We start from the raw sequence: 22,128 nt of genomic DNA, 5'->3' as shown, positions 1-22,128 counted from the left end.
CCCCAGAAAAGAATCTAAGTTACGGTGCTGGAATAAATGTACCTTTTCTCAAGTCCCTTTACATTTTGACTTCTCTTCGTAGATCGATATTGAAACCAGGAGTTATGGTGAATTTCTGTAACTTCTGGTTTTGCAGACAGTTAAAGATGGAGATGCAATGTCTTCTTGGGACGATTGCAGAAGACTGCTTTTGCTATCTATTACGGCTTTTGCTCTATAGTGAGCAACGTTAAAACCGGAAATGGTTGATATCTACCATTTCCGAGTATGAATCTCTTCCATCAACAAACATGCTGATCAAAACTAGTGGAAGATCCATGTTTGATTTCGGACGGGAGCTCAATGTGGTTCGGATTGCGCATTAATCAGTAGGTCCTCTCTCATACAGCCTCGCTGCTGAAAGGGACGTTAAACTCCAACTCAACTCAATTCAACTCAATTGACTAAAATTAATGGTGATCCATCAAGTAGGCCGTTCTTTAGTTTTCTTTTTGCTCTCAAACAACGTACCGTAACAATTTTTTTCTTGTCTCCCGGGCGTACAGAGGGGGTAAATTTTATGTATAAAGGAATTTTAGTTTAAAAAAAGAAAGAAAAAAGAAAAAGAAAAAAGAAAGAAAAACTTCTTGAAAAGAGCTTCTAATTGAGAATTCACTATTGGTTCATCTCGCTGTAGATGCTCAACTATTTTACTCCTACTGCACTGCCATCTGTTATGAAACACGACAAATGTAAGTGTTTACTAGTCTCGTTGGCAACAGGTAATTGATGAACGACCGGGGAATGACGGGAAACATTGAGAAGGAAAAGAAAGAAAAGGAGAAAGAAAGAAATAAGTAAAACAGGAAAGAGGGAGAAATGAAGAGAAAGAGAACAAAGAGTAAATTATTTAAGAGAGCGCACGTCACAATCCTGTCATGCGTTGTGAGCGCCACGCGATAAAATCACCCGGAATGTGGAACACGTGAACAGCTCGCTAACAATTGCCAAAGGTACAGAATAACATTGATTTTCTAACCAACAACAAAAAGAAAATTCTTTAGCTTTTCCTGTCATGTTTCAACAAATATACTTGTTGGAAGTTTGTGTAGTTTTAATGTGATTGATTTAATAGTTATTAGTTTTTGCTAAATCATGCCTGAGTGTGGAAATTGATGTATACAGTGTTCCGGAAAACTGTAAAAAACATGTAAAATGATGTAAGAAATTGTGTTATTTCCGGTTCTAAAGACTACAAGGCCGATTTTCAATTAGTTTCTCATATGGGCGGAATGTGTACAAAAGAGGAAAGTATCCCAGTCATAGGTAAGTTCTGTAATATTAGCCTTTTAAATTGTGACAAGTTTACAAGCAGTGTAAGAATCATTGCAGGAGTGTGTACCAGTGATAGATCTAACCCGGGACCGGGGGCCTAGGCCCCCCCATTTTTTTGAATAACGAAAATAATTTAAGCTATTATTTATATGTTTTTCAAAATTTATAGTAAACTCATGATATACTTATCATAGTCTGGGTTCTGGCTGGCCTTCCCAGTTTCTAGATCCGCCACTGGTATGTGCAGATCCGTAGTTATGCACGGACCACAGGGCCCCAAACCCTAGGGCGGCAAATATCCAGGGACGCATATTGAATATCAAGATTGAACTATAGTTGGCGGGAAAAAATAAGGCTGTTCAAATTTTTAGATTTCAGTTTACGTTCTGTTTAGCAGCGAGGCTATATGAGACGTTGGTCTGAAGCTTAACGTGGAATTCGAACCACAGCTGCCGCGGGGAATCAAACCCGGCCCTCCCATACCTACCTGATTAACTGCAGACTAATGGTTAGTAGTTTTGTAATTTGGAGACACAATTATGTTTTGTCAATTTTTTGGTGTTGTTTTTGCTTACACATTCCGCAATATAAACAAAAAAGGAGCTGAAATTTTTGTTTGGTCCCAAGCAGGCCCGTAGTCAGCCCCGAAACTTAGGGGGGTGGGCTGAAGTAAGGGGGGCCCAATCCAACCATATGATAGTTCATCACCATATTATAGTTCTTTTGCAAGCCTACTGTGAAACTTTTAGGGGGCTAGCAAAACTTTAGGGGGGCTTCCCCCTAGACCCCCCGTAAAAATACATAACTACGAATCTGAGTATATATGTTACCCTTAGAAGTAAAGAAACAAAAACAGAATCTGATAGTTGACAGTGGATATATTAAATATAGGTAGGATACTGTAAATAAATCACACATTCAAGACTCTATTATGTGAACCAAATTTGCAACGCAGATACAGTTTTTAATGTTATAACAATAGTTTTTGTTTAATTTTCTCAAAAACTACGCATGTGAATTTAAACACAATCACGTCATTTTGTTCAGCTAGATGAGACCCATGGATTGATATACTTCTTTAGAGTCATTTTAGTTAAATGATAACAATATTGTTGGATTATTATCGATTTTGAATTTATTTATTTTATCCTATACTATTTATTTTATCCTATACTATTTATTTTATCCCATACTATTTATTTTATCCTATACTATTTATTTTATCCTATACTATTTATTTTATCCTATACTATTTATTTTATCACATACTATTTATTTTATCCTATACTATTTATTTTATCCTATACTATTTATTTTATCCTATACTATTTATTTTATCCTATACGTCAATTACCCGCTTCACTGGGTTAAAATAAGCAAAAATAGTTATATGTTCCGTTAGTCAGTCATTTTATAATATTAGTGAAGCGCTCTCTGATATCGGATACTTTCGACCAATTTTATATATAGGCTATATCTTCCCCTCTTCCTCCCGCAAGTACAGCGGCTAAATTTGGATTTAAACGGCATCAGAAGTGTTACTGTTCCTTTCGGCGACCCCGAAAACTATGGATTCGGCACTAATATAAGTCATTTTAGATTTCTCCCTTTGCCCTAAGTTGCATCGTCAATGTGAAATAATGAAAAAAAAAAAAAAAAAAATCCCAGACCTGAACCTCATCTATGTTGAAAATTTGATTGAGTTCGGTTGGGTGGTTCAAGAGTTATCAAGTCACAAATATAGTCACTTTCATTTTCATGTAGGTTATACTACTTGAACGTGCGCTATTTATACAGCGCACGCTTTTACTATGAATCTGAATCTCCTTCCCAGTTTCCACTCTATCTGTGTAAGTTCCTTTACGGACAGGAAGACTCTCAAAGGGAGTGGATTGCTATAGACAAATATATAAATATGGTATTTTAATAATCATCTATATAGAATGTTGGAGGGGAGTTTATGGCAAACTTGGATAAGTAACAGATGATACCAAATGCAAATATATTTTCTTATAATTCCATATCCAAGGACACCTCATTGTGGGTCCACAAGCCTTCGAAGTTGCTAGCTTGCAATAGGTTTTGTCATTCAGATTAAAGCAAAGCGCCTGAAATGTCCTTCAACCCGCTATACATTGCTTCTTTACTGGTTGCCTTTCACAAGGGCATTAACCTTAGCATCCTCGTGGTAATCAATCTATTAAAATGGTACAATAGCAATTAAAAGCGCCTGAGCTCCAACTTATAACTTTAGCTTTCAAATCTTTCATTTAAGGTTATGTGTGAGTGATTTCACGTTTAACAGAGACAAACATTTTAAGAATTTGTACTTTAAATAGTCTAAATTAGTTAACTATATCTTTTTCATAAAGTTTATGATATAAAATTATTGTTCAAAGCCTTTGTATTTTAATATGCCTTCTCTAAAATCAATGCATGTGAGTTGTGCTTCCATCTTCCGAGTTCTTTTAAACTATGTTTATATGTTTGTGGCCTTCCTTTCGACAATGAGATCTCGGAAACTACAGGCTCTAGAAAGATGACGTTTTCACTGATCGATTGGAAATTTTGCGTAGATTGTCCAATTCTAATTGAATATTTTTTAAAAAACATGGCCATTATTTATTTATTACATTTTTTAAGGGTACGCTGGAAGCGTTGAAATTTAAAACAAAAACAATGCATCATATCTTATGTGTAATACATTCCAACAGCACAATGTTGTATATTGGGGTTGTATATGTCTCAGGCGTTTGTTCCATGGCCAAATAATAGTGAAAAAGGAAGGATAACCATTTCTCGAGTCTTAAGATAAATCTTTATTTTTTGAGTGTTTTGCCCAATGAACACCATATATCACTGACATTATAATTAATTGTGTATGTTATGTATTTGCTTATTACATACTGAGTACAAGAAGTAAGAAAACACTGATCATACATGAATTAGAAACTCCAACTGAAGTAAGCTCAATCTTGCAAACGGTGCGAGATATTGAAAAGATAATCGAAAAAAATCTCTCCTTTAAAATAATCCTTGCCTATTTTTAACAAGACGTCTTTCACTTGTGTCTATAAAGGAATATGTACAGACAGTGGCGTATTTACGATTTTGTTTCGGGGGGCTTTGCCTGAAAATGTGAAAATTCTGCAAGATATTTCATATACTTTACTATAGTAAGTAAGATTTCCGGAGGAGGCTTAAGCCCGGAAGCCCCCCTAAATACGCCACTGTGTACAAATGTTGTGAAGAATGACAAGGAGATAAATGCTCATATGTGAATGATGAGTTGTGTAGAGAGGGCAGGTTCAGTAAGTATTAAATTAATAGGGTAAAAGCGACGCCTAAAATGTGAAATAGAAAATAAAGAAAAGTTTTTTTGAAAATTTTAATTAGAACTGAACAATCTACAGAAAACTGTAAATCGACGAGTGAAAACGGCACGTTTCCAGCACTTGTGGTTTTCGAGATCTCATTGTCGAAAGGATTGGCCACACATATATAAACTCCACATTTTAATAGATTTGTTTATTTTTTGCTAAAAATTCTACTGTATCATAAAGGTTTAACATTTTAGTATCATTTTAGATTTTGACAGGGGGTCAAGAATATCGATCGACGTAAGATGTTCATGCTTTTTCTTAGTGTATTAGTATATAAGTTATTTAAAAAAACATGTAAGGAGGAGGGAGAATTACCCCCTCACGGGCTTCCCCTGGTTTAACAGAAAAGAATATCTTTCACCGTAATACAATGTTTTGCTAATACTTACTGGTCAATCGATAGTTTTCGTTGAGGTCAGCAAAATGATACAGGTGACTGTAAGCTCCCATGCGCACTTTACAAGAAAATAAAGAATACGTACGTTTTTTCTGTAACCTGAAAATTGATTGATGTTGTACCACAATCATGCCATCTATGAAGATAAAACTGAAACTGAAATCTACCCTCATCAAGCATTTATTTATGACACAAACAAAAATTACAGTACACAATATGGCTAATGAGCGAATCTTTGTGGATGTGAAATTTTTTGCGGTTTCTTTGTAATTACTACTGTTTTTGTTTTGCTGGTACAGGTTGCTTAAATATTTTGGGATCGAAACAGGATCCCTATATGCACCAGAGATGAGGGCTCTACCGCTGAGCTACCGCGCTTCCTTAGCTAAGTTTAAGGGCACGATTAAGCGCGAATATTAGGAAAATCACTGCAACAAGGGTAGCACTTTTTTTGTGGAACTCAAAAGTAAAACTAAACTAAGGAATGCAAATGAAATTTGTGAGTTTAATGTCCCACGATGATGCCCTTCTGGCTAAGGGAATGAATGATAAGGGAAGAATTGGTGGATTACGGATGGGGTGGGAACGGGAGTATTCAGAGAAATCACACGGATACAATATTGTCCATCATACCTTACTTGGCACGGGATCGAATCAGAAGCCCTAGGCGCCAAAGGCTACCACTGAGCTACCGGGCTTCCCAGTTGTTTATTAAATATAACTCCTTAAGCACGAGCGGTACGTTTATTCCAAGTGGCACGTTCATTCGTATTTTTTTTTTTTCTTGCGGCAGGCTTAAAATAGACCTGCACAATAAGGGTGCTAAATCTGTTGGTGTTCAGACAGCAATGACAATTGAGAGTGCCGAACAATTTATGTGACAGTGTAACTTATTCAAAGGTTTATCACCGCAGAAGCAAAAGATCATAATTATGTTATGTGACAAGCCTGCCGTGGCGTGGTCCTGTAAGTTTTCTTAGAGACGAATAATGTGGTGGAGAAGGTATCCTGTAAGAGTCCATCTTGCATGATGGCTAGTGGATCTAGCTACTGCACCGGATTTAAGTTTAGAGCCTACGTTAATAAAATGTTCCCTTCTCTACTTCATATCTTTTAAATTGACAAGGACTACAAAAAAAAAAAAAAGAAAAGAAAAGAAAGAAAGAAAGAAAGAAAAGGAAAGAAAATAAAAGAAAAAAAGAAAGAAACTGTGACAAAATTGCCTCAGAATTGTTGTAGTTACCGTGAAACTTTCATTTATATAATCCTTCCATCTTCATATTCCATCCGGAGCTCTCTCGTGGTTAAGCGGTTAGCATATGTGTCTTTCGCGTGGGAGACCCGGGTTAGATTCCCGGCGGAAGGCCATGTGATTCGGATCCCACGTTAAAATTATAGCCTCGCTGCTGAAAGGGATGCTAAACTCAAAATCAAATGCATGTTTTACCCAATGCTGTGTTCTTCGTGGCCAAATGGCTAATACTAGTGCTTTCTGTGCGTATGCTCACCGGTTCAATTCCTGGTAAAGGTACTTTCCTGGGTTTCAAACTCAAGTAGTGGTTCGAATTCTTACTTTAAGAGGTTGCTCTTGTTCACATAGCTTCGTTGCTGCCAATACTCAATCAAACAGTTCACCGAAACGTTTCTTTCCAAAAGGTTTGCCCATGCCCCTTGTAAATTTTTTCCTGAGGAGAATGGAACGTATTCCGCCCATTGAAACTACTTATTATCCATATGATGTTCGATAAGGAGTACATAATCCAAAAGTTTCTAATTTTGTGAAACTTTATTTATTTATCCATGTAATCATCTATTTTCTCACGAAATATTTTCCTGAAAACGATCTTTGTTCTTCCGTGTAAAATCGCAACCCACATCCAATTAATACGCTTTCATGAATTTAAAAAAATAAAATCTTTGCTATTTGCTCAACAGAAATGCACTAATTGGAATTTAATGCACAAACATCTATAAATCATGTTAGGCACTGATGCGCTTATCTTCGCAGAAGCTACGAAATGCATCAAAATGAAACATTTAGATTTTATACACCATACTAACTAAACTCCTTCGGACTGCTATAACTTATAAAGGAAGTGATAGTGAAGAGATCGGGGTGTAGCGGTTCTGTCAGCACCGAAGGTACACGAAACGTGTTCTTATAACTTAAGACAGGATCCGAACCACCTGAACTCTCGGCGGAAATCAAACCCGGGTCTCATGCGCCAAAGACTTATACAGCCCAAGTAGCAAAAAAGTTTTCGGGCAGTTGGTGTGCGCTTGACTCTTGGCTTTCTACGCTTGCACTCGAAACGCATGCTTTCATTTAATCTACTTTTCGTTGTACTTGCAAGCGATGCTTTAGATTCTTCGCAGAGCGTCATAGCATCATTGGCCGTTGATTGGCTATTGATTAGCCTCCAGCTTAAAACGCTTGCGTCAAGCTTGAATGGAACATTGAACGTTGCGTCGATATAACTTCGCTACTGAAACCCAGCTTGCGGCATGCTTGCAGAGCTTTCCAATCAAGCCGGATGTAAGCTTGCCGACTTCCAATGCAAGCTTAGAGCAAGCGATTTGCAAGTTGTCTCTGCTATTAGGGAGTGTATAAAGGCATGTTGTCAGTTTGCTGTATCGGGTTTAACTGGGAGATTCAATAGTAATGAATCTCTTTTAATCTTATCATTTCTTTTTTATTTTTTGTTTCTTTCTTTCTGTTTGCCTTTTGAACAGAGTTCTCTACTTCGTAATTTAAGTATATCCACAATTGACTGACAGATGTGTACTCATCACTAAAATGCTACAACAATCACCGAGAATCGGACCCCACTCTACGTCAGCAAGGACACATTCACTAACCAGTCAGCTAAATGGAAACTGAATTTGAAATAGATACAAAAGCAATGCATCAACTATGTATTTACAAACCTACAGAACACTATTTACAATATATTTATAAATATATTCTTAAATACATAATTTGACACATTTAAAAACTTGTGAGTACATTTTAATGCATCTAAATGTCTCATGAATTGCTTGGGTATCATGCTTGGTTTTACACACAGTAATTGTTTCGGAATCAAATATTCAATTTTCACTCAAGTTTAATTCAGAACTTTGTAATATCTTAGAACCACCTTGAATAATTTTAGGAACATGATGGATAGGCTGTGTCCGTCAGAGAGCACGATCAGGCCATATAAAATTTAAGCAACATAAGACAGATTAATACCGATATATAGTTGGTTGCGCATCGATCAGGTTGGTTATTGGCTGTATGCACTATTTTGATCCCCAGACAGAACAATATACTAAATTCGAAGCGCTTTGAGGCTATACGGTTGGCGTACAGATCTTCGATGTGGTTAACCCGGGCTCGATTTTCGGTGAAACTCATGTGGTTTGTTCGCACGTTAATCTAAGGTCCACATGGTGAAAATAAACCTTAAACTCGAAACCATCTGTGTTAATTTTTTTTTCCGTAATGTCACAAAAACAGTTCTGAGATGTGTTGAGAATGCTTCTGTTGTAATTGTAAGGTATTGGGGACTAACTAACCAAACTAACTCTATGGCCTATGGAACCCGGAGGTTCAATGCCGCGTTTAGAAAAGCTCTCCATTGACTTCTATCCTTAGCTAACTGGATCTTGTATTCCTATTTCTGCGAGATCCATCTTAATATTTTCCTGTCATCTGCACCTAGGTCTTTCTAATGGTCGTTTTCCGATTGGATGTCCAGCTAAGACTTTGAAAGCATTATTATTTTCTTCCATTTTGGTTACATGACCTGTCCACCTAAGCCTTTTAGATTTGATGGTCCTAACAATGTTTGGTAACCGGTATAAATTATGTAGTTCTTTGTTATGAAGTTTCCACCATTCAGCATTCCCGTTCCTCTTTGCTCTGAATATTCGTCCCAGGATCTTGTTCTTAAATAATTTCAGTCTACGTTTTTCTCTCAAGAGTAAGAGACCATGTTTTGCAACCATACACAACAACAGGCTAGTGAGCCATATACACATGATTACAATATGGTATGTTTTATATTGAATAAACGTTGAATATCGATACAATATATATCCTGCCTTGCTTTTGTGTAAGCTTAATTAAGCTAAGACATATACATACAATGAAAACATGTGATCATGCAATTTTTATTACATCTCGACACTGTTCAGAGCTTTCCTCATACTCACCAGTTCTGTCCAGGGAGAAGAAAGAAGAATGTAGTGAAAGAATTGTATGACTATTACAACGCAATAATTATTTTTTCTATTTCTATCAATAAGCCTTGACTCACAGTTTAGAAGACCTTGTAGTTATCAATTTATTGATTTGAGACCTATCATGTGCTAAGGTCAGTTAATATTTACAAACGTTTTCTTTCCTTGCTTCTTCATTGGTTAACCATAGTTTAGTGAGCAACATAAAAAGTTATGCTTTCTGTTTATTCTGTGTTGGTTGTTCTCTTGTCTTATGATATTTTGTGTTTGTCTCGACTACCTGATTTGTTCTCTACATAAATCTCTAATAAATGAAAAAAATATGTGAACAATTATAAATAAAGTCTAGGGTTTTTCTCTGATTTCCATGTATGGGTTCTGCTTCGCCAAGTTACCAGCGTCAGATTTATTTCAGTGTAAATCTATATTATTACTAAGCCACGATGGTTCAGTGGTCGAGACCTCATCTCTGGTGCAAGGGGTCACTGGTTCGATCCAAAACTAGTGAGTTTGTGATAAACATCGTATCTGTGTGTTTTGTCGAAGTTCTCCAATTTCGTCCCACATTTTTATTCCATTAATTCTTATCACTGCCTTTCACTTTCATTAAAAAAAATCGTCTTCTTAAACTACAGGACATAACTATTGGACGTGAAACGAAAAATTTAACTTCATTCCATACTTCAAGCTAGGAGCGTCCACTATACAATATATATATATACGTAGAAGACGAACTTTTCTACGTAAAGTAGTTGGCAACATCCATTTTAATTTTTTTTCACAATTCTAAACACAGCATGAGCAAACAATTCGACACAGAAGTGTCTGTCGTTGGAAATTCTGTCAAAGAATTTGAAGCTTAAAATATATAAAAGGAAAAAAAATGAAATGAAATCTTTAAGTTTTACGTCCCACGGTTATGCCGGTTAGGCTAAAGGAGACGGTGATAATGAGATATGAGTGAAATGGTGGAATGAAGAAAGTGGGAGGAAACGGGAGAACCCCGAGAAACCCCACGAGCACGGTGCTTGTCCACCACAAAGTTCACTTGGCGGGGGCTGGGATCGAACCCGGGACCCCAAGCACCAGAGGTGAACGCTCTACCACTGAGCCACCGCGCCCCCATATAAAAGGATAATCATGCCTGTTGTTCTGTATGGTTGTGAAACATGGTCCCTTACTCTGAGGGAAGAACATAGACTGAAAGTATTTGAGGATAAAATTTTGAGACGAATATTTGTACCCAAGAAGAACGGGAATGCGGAATGGCGGAAAATTCATAACGAGGAACTACATAATTTATACCATTTACCAAACATTTATAGTGTCATCAAGTCTAGGAGGTTCAGGTGGACAGGTCATGTAGCCAGAATAGAAAAAAGTAGGAAAGCTTTCAGTTTTAAATGGAAGTCCAATCGAAAAACGACTATTAGAAAGAAATAGGCGCAAATGGGAGAACAATATTAAGATGGGTCTTTCAGAAATAGGAATACAAAGTAGAAACTGGATCCAGTTGGCTAAAGATAGAAGTCAGCGGAGAGCTTCTGTGAACGCGGAATTGAACTTTCGGGTTCTATGAGCCATAGAGTTGGTTAGTGAGTTTTAGTGCCTTTAATTCATATACTTACTTTACATAAATGAGCTTGGATTCAAACCTGTGACCTTTCTATTCCAAAGCAACTTGCTGACCGTTCATCTAATTTCACTGTGGAGATGAACTTAGGATTAACCGACGTTTGACGCTTCTTTTCGTCGCCGAAGTTACGAGGACTAAATCTACTGTTGAACTGAACTTCAACTTTAAAAAATACAAAAATGCCAGTTTTTACATATAACTTTTTTCCGCTTATGATGATGTTTATTATTATTATTATTATTATTATTATTATTATTATTATTATTATTATTATTATTATTATTATTATTATTATTATTATTATCTATTAAAATGCTGCAACAGCAAATAAAAGCGCCTGAGCTCCAACCTATAACCTTAGCTTTCAAATCTTTCATTTACGGTTATGTGTGATTTCACGTTTAACACAGACAAACATTTTAAGTATTTGTACTTTAAATAGTCTAGATTAGTTAACTATATCTTTTTCATAAAGTTTATGATAAAAATTATTGTTCAAAGCGTTTCTATTTTAATAAGCCTTCTCTAAAATCAATGTATGTGAATTGTGCTTCCAATTCCGAGTTCTTTTAAACTATATGTTGAGGACGTTTATATGATTGTGGTTAATCCTTTCAACAATGAGATCTCGGAAACTATAGGCTCTAGAAAGATGACGTTTTCACTGATCGATTGGAAATTTTGCGTAGATTGTCCAGTTCTAATTGAATATTTTAAAAAAAACATGGCCATTATTTCTTTATTACATTTTATAGGGTACACTGAAAGCGTTGAAATTTAAAAAAAAAAAGTATCATATCCTATGCGTTATACATTCCAACACCACACTGTTGTATATTGGGGTTGTATATGTCTCAGGCGTTTGTTACATGGCCAAATAATAATGAAAAAGGAAGGATAACCATTTCTCGAGTCTAAGATAAATCTTTATTTTTGAGTGTTTTACCCAATGAACACCATATATAACTGACATTATAAAATATTGTATATGTAACGTATTTGCTTATTACATACTGCATGCAAGAAGAAAGAAAACACTAGTCATACATGAATTAAAAACTCCAACCGGAAGTAAGCTCAAATCTTGCATACGATGCGAGATATTGAGAAAAAATAATCGAAAAATCTCCCCTTTATGATACCCCTTGCGGATTTTTTAAAATCAAGACGTCTTTTACTTGTGTCTGTAAAGGGACGTGTACATATGTTGTGAGGAATGAGAAGGAGATTTATGCTCATATGCGAATGATGCGCTGTGTAGAGAGCGCAGGTTCACCTAGTCTATATGTTAAAATGTTAGAAAAGTTTATATGTTTGTGGCCAAACCTTTCGACAATGAGATCTCGAAAACCACAAGTGCTAGAAATGTGCCGTTTTCTCTGGCTGATTCCAAATTTTATATAGATTTACCAGTTCTTATTCATTGTTTTTAAAAACTTGTCTTTATTTTTCTATTCCACATTTTAGGCGTCATTTTGACCCCATTATTTCATATCGGTTTATATCCTTGTGAAAGGCAACCAGTAGATGAGGCGCTTAGCTTTGATCTGATTCACAAAAGTACTCGGATATGGAATTATAAGAAAAAATATTTGCATTTGGTATCATCTATCACTTATTCACGTTTGCCACAAACTCCTCCGAACATTCTATATATTAAAGTACTACATTTATATGTTTGTGTGTAGAAATTCACTCCCTTTGAGATTCTTTCTGTCCTTTACTCGTGTTCGTAAAGGGACTTTCATAGATATAGTGAGAAGTCGGAAGGAGATTCACGGTCACATTAGAACTGTGCGCCGTGTAAATAGCGCAGATTCAGCTTATTATTATTATTATTATTATTATTATTATTATTATTATTATTATTATTATTATTATTATTATTATTATTATTATTATTATTATTATTATTATTATTAGAATGACTTTGTGCTGTTAGAAAAATTTAGTAGTTAAGTGCTTAAGATCAAAGTTAGATATAAATTTACTATAGAGTATTGTGTGCATTTACCGTACTACAATATGAGACTATTGAAAAGACCTACAAGAATATTACTTGCTGTGAACGCTATTACGCTCATGTTAACTTTGAATGTATAGATAGACGTCCTTCATAGACTTCCTAGTCTTCCTACATAGACGTCTTTTTTGTTTTTCCTCTTGTATTTTATTTCATTTTCTATTTTGTAGTATTTAACTATGGTTTTTAACTATTGTTTTTTATGTGGTTCAAATAATTTTCTTTTATAATTGTTAATATTTTTTGTATATTGGTGTTTAAAAGAAAACAATGTATGCTCGTGTTAAATGCTCGGAGAAGGCTGTAGAATCTTAACTTCGCAGCGTAAAAGTCATAAATAAATACACTTTATTTATCCGTATTATTATTATGCTTGCGTGTCGTAAGGCGACATGTTATGTTGTCCTTTGCAACGCTGTAAGCAGGGAGGCTAAGTTTCGTGTTATCAAACCTTTCGCGTTAGCGTGTGGGATAGGTAATGGGTCCTCTGTTTAAACGGGGAAAATTAACTTTCTCTGATGTACTATAATCAATGCTCCAATAATTTTCCTTTCTGAACGAAATCGAATTAGTTTCCAAGCAGGATCTTTCAAATGGGTTAACAGTAATTTTGAGTTTTAAAAATTGCGTAGTTCCGTGACAACGAAGTAACACGCAATTTAACATTTGTTTTATGCTGTAGTATCTGTAACACGCTGAATCTCTCGAGATTGCAAAGGTGTAGCCAAGTGGTTATGCGCGTGGTCTCCGATTCGATTCGTAGTGAGATAAGGTGAGTAGAAATCCATGTTAGAAAGTAAAACACGTTCTCGGTGCTGAAAAGCGGGTATCGAAAGAATGAACTACATATTTGTGATCAGCATTCCAAATTTAATCGACTGTTTCCGATATCATGACATGTTTATCAGTGGCGTTGCCTACAGGTCTCTATTTTTGGGGCTTTAATTATATATTCATAGTACAGTTAGTGTTGGCCATAAGAAGAAAAAATTCGTGGACGAGGCGAGAAATACATATTTTGAAGTTCGGGACGAGAAACATGGCTATTCTAGTCTTATTTTCGAGACGAGTCGAAAATTTTACGAGTCTTGCTGCTTTTACCTATAACAGATCAGGAGTTTAGTCAATATCTGCAGTTCATATACTCTCTTAAAATTTGCCTCGTTAAAATCAGCTACTAATAGTACTATGTGATGTGATCGTATTTTATGTTTTCTTTTTTTAAATATGAACATTGATTTTAAAAACCTGGACGATATTATTACCATTTTAAAATTAATTCTAATCATTCGAAAAGTTATCCCTTTACAGCATTTGAATTTCCTATTTACTAAGCACAAAATTCTAACAAGACTACCTCCAAAAGTCAAATACACAAGTTTGCCAGACGAGACAAGATTTTTTTTTGAGGATCGAGACGAGACAATAGAGAATCCTTCCATAATTGAGACTAGATAAGATTTCTACAAACTTATCGTAGTGAGTCCTCGAGACAAGAAAACATTATTTCCGCCTAATATTCTTATACATTCTGTGTAATTCAGTGTATACATTCTTTGAATCAATGATTTAATGGAGGTTATGAGCTAAAATTTTGAAAGTGGTCAAGCGTATACCCATAAAAAATTCTAGCAATATAGAGAGTGGCTCAAAAGTAGATATACAGCCCTGCATTGATCAAGCATAATATTCTAGCTTATGGATTTATTTGCTTCGGCTATTCCGAGCTTAAGATATAAGTAAAAATACATTAAGAACAAATAACAATAAAAAAAACTAAGGCTACCTGATGGATAAAAATAAGAAATGATATTAAAAGTAATGAGTTGATCAGTACGGGACTGTATACCTACTTTTAGGCCATCCTGTACTGTATACGATAATGAAATATGATACGGAAATTTTGGTTCAAATTGTCCATGGAGTGTGCATTGCAAGTATTATTCTAGTATTCTCCTGATGGACCTCAGACGAAACGTTCGATAAATCTCAGTCAGTATCTCGGCTATATGATTCAAGCCCTGAATCTCCGGCTTGTGGAAAGAGAAAATTGATTGGTTTCTTTCTTTATTGGACGTAACGGATGTGCCAGAAGACAAGTTTGTTACTTATGAGGTCTTCGAAGCACAGCACACTTGAAAATGAAATGAAATGAAATTTTTGAGTTTTACGTCCCATGGTTATGCCGGCTAGGCTAAAGGAGACGGTGATGATGAGTAATGAATGAAATGGTGGAATGAAGAAAGTGGGAGGAAGCGGGAGAATCCCGAGAAAACCCCCATACAAGGTGTTTGTCCACTACAAAGTTCACTTGGCAGGAGCAGGGTGTGAACCCGCGACCCCATGCACCAGAGGTGAACGCTCTACCACTGATCCACCGCGGCCCCTTACAGTACACTTGAATTCTATCTATGGGGAGTACGGTATGGTTTGTGGTAGAGTGCTTACTTTTGGTGTATGAGGTCCCTGGTTAGAGACAAGTAAGTTTGCGGTGGTCAACATCGTGTCCGAGAGTTTTCTTGGCTATTCCTGCTTCCTCCTACTTTTTCATTCCAACAATTATTCCATCATTATTCACTTACCTTAATTATCCGTCTCCCTTAGTCGAAAGGGCATAACTGTGGGTTCATTTCATTTTGAATTCTAACTGACTGATTGATCCACGACCATCATGTAGAACTATAGATCCATCTCCCGCTAAGGTTTTTGTAACTGTTACAATATAATTAACGTATTTAAAAAAGGAGATATCCGAAGATGAAACATATAGCGAAAAATTGATGGATGAACTAAATAAAACTATATGGATCAATATAAATCCTCATGCGTTATTTTTGAGAAAATAGAAACAAATTTGTTTTCATAGCAGTAGAAAGAATGTGGTTATTTGTCAATAATATTTTATAGCTTTTATTCTATCGAAATAGATTATCTATTGATGAACTATATTTGTAAAAAAAAACATTGTAATCTAGCTGACTCTATCTATTGTTGTCTATTTTCTTCTAGCGGTGACATAGATATACTCGTATCTGTGAGACATACATATATTCCTAACTATGATACACACATATTACTAACAGTGACACACATATTAGTAATATATACACACATATTCATTTTTTTTAAACTGTAAGATACATACCTCCAGCAACGCCACATGCACATGTACCTAACAGTGAAACATACACGTAACTGTGATACACATATTCGCATACATTACTCATAAATTTCGGTTTGAGAAGCATTACTACATAGGGCTACCGTACGTCCCTATGTACGGGAGGGGCACATGAATACATAGGGCAAGTGTACGTCCCTATGTACGGGAGGGGCACGTGACTACATAGGGCAAGTGTACGTCCCTATGTACGGGAGGGGCACGTGACTACATAGGGCAAGTGTACGTCCCTATGTACGGGAGGGGCACGTGACTACATAGGGCTACTGTACGTCCCTATGTACGGGAGAGGCACATGACTACATAGGGCAAGTGTACGTCCTTATGTACGGGAGAGGCACATGACTACATAGGGCTACTGTACGTCCCTATGTACGGGAGAGGCACATGACTACATAGGGCTACTGTACGTCCCTATGTACGGGAGAGGCACATGACTACATAGGGCAAGTGTACGTCCCTATGTACGTGAGGGGCACGTGACTACATAGGGCTACTGTACGTCCCTATGTACGGGAGGGGCACATGACTACATAGGGCTACCGTACGTCCCTAGGTACGGGAGAGGCACATGCCTACATAGGGCTACTGTACGTCCCTATGTACGGGAGAGGCACATGACTACATAGGGCTACTGTACGTCCCTATGTACGGGAGAGGCACATGACTACATAGGGCTACCGTACGTCCCTATGTACGGGAGAGGCACATGACTACATAGGGCTACTGTACGTCCCTATGTACGGGAGAGGCACATGACTACATAGGGCTACTGTACGTCCCTATGTACGGGAGAGGCACATGAATACATAGGGCAAGTGTACGTCCCTATGTACGGGAGGGGCACGTGACTACATAGGGCAAGTGTACGTCCCTATGTACGGGAGGGGCACGTGACTACATAGGGCAAGTGTACGTCCCTATGTACGGGAGGGCACGTGACTACATAGGGCTACTGTACGTCCCTATGTACGGGAGAGGCACATGACTACATAGGGCAAGTGTACGTCCTTATGTACGGGAGAGGCACATGACTACATAGGGCTACTGTACGTCCCTATGTACGGGAGAGGCACATGACTACATAGGGCTACTGTACGTCCCTATGTACGGGAGAGGCACATGACTACATAGGGCAAGTGTACGTCCCTATGTACGTGAGGGGCACGTGACTACATAGGGCTACTGTACGTCCCTATGTACGGGAGGAGCACATGACTACATAGGGCTACCGTACGTCCCTAGGTACGGGAGAGGCACATGCCTACATAGGGCTACTGTACGTCCCTATGTACGGGAGAGGCACATGACTACATAGGGCTACTGTACGTCCCTATGTACGGGAGAGGCACATGACTACATAGGGCTACTGTACGTCCCTATGTACGGGAGGGGCACATGACTACATAGGGCTACCGTACGTCCCTAGGTACGGGAGAGGCACATGCCTACATAGGGCTACTGTACGTCCCTAGGTACGGGAGAGGCACATGCCTACATAGGGCTACTGTACGTCCCTATGTACGGGAGAGGCACATGACTACATAGGGCTACTGTACGTCCCTATGTACGGGAGGGGCACGTGACTACATAGGGCTACCGTACGTCCCTAGGTACGGGAGAGGCACATGCCTACATAGGGCTACTGTACGTCCCTATGTACGGGAGAGGCACATGACTACATAGGGCAAGTGTACCTCCCTATGTACGTGAGGAACACATGACTACATAGGGCTACTGTACGTCCCTAGGTACGGGAGGGGCACATGACTACATAGGGCTACCGTACGTCCCTAGGTACGGGAGAGGCACATGCCTACATAGGGCTACCGTACGTCCCTATGTACGGGAGAGGCACATGACTACATAGGGCAAGTGTACGTCCCTATGTACGTGAGGGGCACGTGGCTACATAGAGCTATTGTACGTCCCTATGTAGGGAGGGGCACGTGACTACATAGGGCTACTGTACGTCCCTATGTACGGGAGGGGCACATGACTACATAGGGCTACTGTACGTCCCTAGGTACGGAAGAGGCACATGCCTACATAGGGCTACTGTACGTCCCTATGTACGGGAGGGGCACATGACTACATAGGGCTACCGTACGTCCCTAGGTACGGGAGAGGCACATGCCTACATAGGGCTACTGTACGTCCCTAGGTACGGGAGGGGCACATGACTACATAGGGCTACTGTACGTCCCTAGGTACGGGAGAGGCACATGCCTACATAGGGCTACTGTACGTCCCTATGTACGGGAGGGGCACATGACTACATAGGGCTACCGTACGTCCCTAGGTACGGGAGAGGCACATGCCTACATAGGGCTACCGTACGTCCCTAGGTACGGGAGAGGCACATGACTACATAGGGCTACCGTACGTCCCTAGGTACGGGAGAGGCACATGACTACATAGGGCTACTGTACGTCCCTATGTACGGGAGAGGCACATGACTACATAGGGCTACTGTACGTCCCTATGTACGGGGGAGGCACATGACTACATAGGGCTACTGTACGTCCCTATGTACGGGGGAGGCACATGACTACATAGGGCTACTGTACGTCCCTATGTACGGGAGGGGCACGTGACTACATAGGGCTACTGTACGTCCCTATGTACGTGAGGAACACATGACTACATAGGGCTACCGTACGTCCCTATGTACGGGAGAGGCACATGCCTACATAGGGCTACCGTACGTCCCTATGTACGGGAGAGGCACATGACTACATAGGGCAAGTGTACGTCCCTATGTACGTGAGGGGCACGTGGCTACATAGAGCTATTGTACGTCCCTATGTAGGGAGGGGCACGTGACTACATAGGGCTACTGTACGTCCCTATGTACGGGAGGGGCACATGACTACATAGGGCTACTGTACGTCCCTAGGTACGGAAGAGGCACATGCCTACATAGGGCTACTGTACGTCCCTATGTACGGGAGGGGCACGGTGGCTCAGTGGTAGAGCGCTTACCTTTGGTGCTTGGGGACCCCGGTTCGATCCCCGACCTAGTAAGTTTGTGGTGGACAACAGAGAATCCGTGGGTTCTCATGGGTACCCCACTTCCTCCCACACTTTCATGCCACCCACTGATTGTTCCATCATCATTCACTTGTCTTAATCATCGTCTTTAGCCTGAGGAACATAGTCGTGGGATGTTGAACCTAAAGATTTAATTTAATTTCGTACGTCACGTTTTTACCGCTATAATCTCAGTTTGAAAACTTTTGTCCCAGTGTTCTGTTCGTTTACATTTTGTCCCGTTTTTCCATTCCGATGATCTTTCTCACTTTTATATGCTCCTTATCATCATTGCACTACTTTTAGTTTTAAGAATACTCCTATCTTAATGGCACATAGATGACGTTATCAGCTACCTACGTAATCTTACGTTATACAATAGTATGATATTGGTAGGGTGCTCCATATTACGGCGTAAAGTTCATATACACTCTTTAGAACTAAAATACGTGTTCCTTTCCTAGCCATCGTTGCTGATAAATCCAAAAGAAATGAAATAAAAATGCTTCTTGTGCTAGTTAGGTACTTGCTACTGGTTTAGAAGAAGTGACACTAAACCTTCCAACAAAGTAACACCGCTTTTGAGAAGCAGAAATACGGTACTTCTATGACTACGTCTGTCAAAGCATTTTGAATTTATCGTATATATATATATATATATATATATATATATATATATATATATATATATATATATATATATATATTCTCAATATTGTGGTAAATCTTTGCATTTGACCCTAACTATTCCTTTAACCTTAAGTTACATCAGAGGCGGCTTTAGAGACTACGCCGTGTACACTAGGGCCTACCCAAGAGTTCTGAATAATATAAACGCCAGAAAGATAATACAATCTATACATTAATATGCTACGTTTATATGTTTGTGGAAAATTCCTTTCGACAATGAGATCTCGGAAACCACAATCTCTAGAAAAGTACCCAAATTTTGTGTAGTTTTGCCGTTCTAACTCAGAAAACTTGTCTTTATTTTTCTACTCCACATTTTAGGCGTCATTTAGGCCCATAGGGTCCTTATGCAGAGTCGCTTTGACGTATGATTAGCGTCATACTAAAGACCTCACTAGTGCAGGAAACATATGTTTGTCAAACTCTCTAGTATGGCACTAATCAACCATCAGAACGACCCTGCATCGGGCGGTATTAGTGTAATACTGCCACTAGGACGTTAAGGTTGATACCCTTGTTAAAAGCAACCAGTAAAGGAGCTATGTATAGCGGGTTGGCGGGCATTTCAGGAGCTTTGCTTTAATCTGAATGACAAAACTTATAGCATGCTGGCAACTTCGAAGGTTTGTGAACCCACAATGAGGCGTACTCGGATATGGAATTATAAGAAAAAAATATTTGCATTTGGTTTTATACATCACTTAGCCAAGTTTACCACAAACTCACCCCAAACATTCTATATATTAAAATTAAAATACTACATTTATATGTATGTCTGTAGCAATTCATTCCCTTTGAGAGTCTTCCTGTCCTTTACTTGTGTTCGTAAAGGAACTAGCACAGATATCGTGGGAAGGAGATTCACGCTCTTATTAGAACGATGGGCTGTACAAATAGCGCAGGATCAGCTAGTTATATTTTAAATATAAAACAGTGTTAACTAGGTTTATATTAATGGTAGATGGTTATTTAATAAATAGCATCAACTACTGGTTCTCCAAACTAAATTGAAAAGCGGATCGTGAAGGTAATGTGACTTTTATGGTACTGTGATTGGTCAATTGCCAAGCATATCTAAAAGTATCCATATATATGTATATCCAAGTGTATGCATTAATGTTTGCTACTGTCATTATTCAAGAAACTATTGTGTATGTGTACATGAGCAAGGAAACTGGTCTGTTTCTTATTGCAAAATGCGCGGTGTATAAAGAAAGAAAGAAAGAAAGAAAGAAAAAGGAAGTATAAATTTCGTAACGAAGGAAATCTGTTCTATTTTCTTTATAACTGGGTCATTCCATGTCAAATCAGCTAGAGCACTGTGCTTCAATGTCTCAGATTCTCTTCAAAACTTTTTCATACATAAATACCAATGAAATTATGCTAAATTAATTTTTTTCCGATTTTTTGGATGAGAAATGGGCCGGAGAAAAGCTTTTGAAAAATGTGAATTTTGCTTCAATTTCACTTTTTGGCACTCAGCATCATGGAACTAAATTACCATAACTTACTTGTTTTAGAAGTTATAGGGATCATCCAAGTGTGAAATGAAAGCTTAATTTCTGCTCTTTCAGTAGATCTTAAGTAACCTTGCAAAAGGTTACACTGTCAAACATTAATGGGCATTCAAAGCAAATTTTAAGTTTTTTACAAATTGTGCCATTGCTCAAAAGTTACAACTATGAAGCTTTTGAAACTTTATTTGTACATTCACCTTAAACGTAAAAAACAAAGACATGTTTTTTTTGTATTTTTGTAATTATTATTGTTTTATATTTTACATATACGGAAATATACAGTTTTAAGCTTTGTTACAAATTATGTCAATCGTCAGTTACATCTATGAAACTTTTGAAACTTTTTACATAGAATCATCTTAGCACATACATGATATAGTTAAAAAATAAAAGGGATGCTTTTGGTATTTTTGTAATTATTACTTTTGTACGTCAGTGCAATTCATGAATCGCTCTGGGCCTTCTATATTCTACTGGCCACAAAATGAAGACTTTTGTTGGATACCTTTTGAAAATATCATCTGGGAAGTTCCTGTTCCATCTCTTACAAACCAATCAGCCCGGACTTGCGCAACTGAAAGCAAAATTAAAAGAAGACACCATATCATCAATGAAAAGAATGAGCTGTGAAATATAGGACATAACATTTTGTATGTAAATCTGTAATTCTAAGAAGTATTACTGGTATGTATGTTTATTGTTCTCATCTATGTACATTAGTCTATTA

At 38.0% G+C, this 22,128-nt stretch overlaps 1 protein-coding gene across 2 annotated transcripts in view; it reads left to right on the top strand.

Moving 5' to 3' along the window:
* Positions 1 to 765: 765 nt before the first annotated feature.
* The window catches only part of LOC145663845 (uncharacterized), a 586,816-nt gene continuing 565,453 nt past the window's right edge, over positions 766 to 22,128 (top strand). Inside the window, exon 1 of one of the 2 annotated variants that reach the window (XM_081729963.1) lies at positions 766 to 992. Coding sequence is in view for 1 of the 2 variants with exons in the window: in XM_081729961.1 (XP_081586087.1) it covers positions 1,263 to 1,305 (43 nt within the window). In the remaining variant the exon portion in view is untranslated. The other variant, XM_081729961.1, reaches the window with a different exon arrangement.

This window comes from Thermobia domestica, chromosome 11 (genome assembly GCF_964235325.1).
Source record: "Thermobia domestica chromosome 11, izTheDome1.hap1.1, whole genome shotgun sequence".
Taxonomy (NCBI): domain Eukaryota; kingdom Metazoa; phylum Arthropoda; class Insecta; order Zygentoma; family Lepismatidae; genus Thermobia; species Thermobia domestica.
Note: the sequence above shows the minus strand (reverse complement) of the source record. Positions and strands in the feature narration are given on the sequence as shown.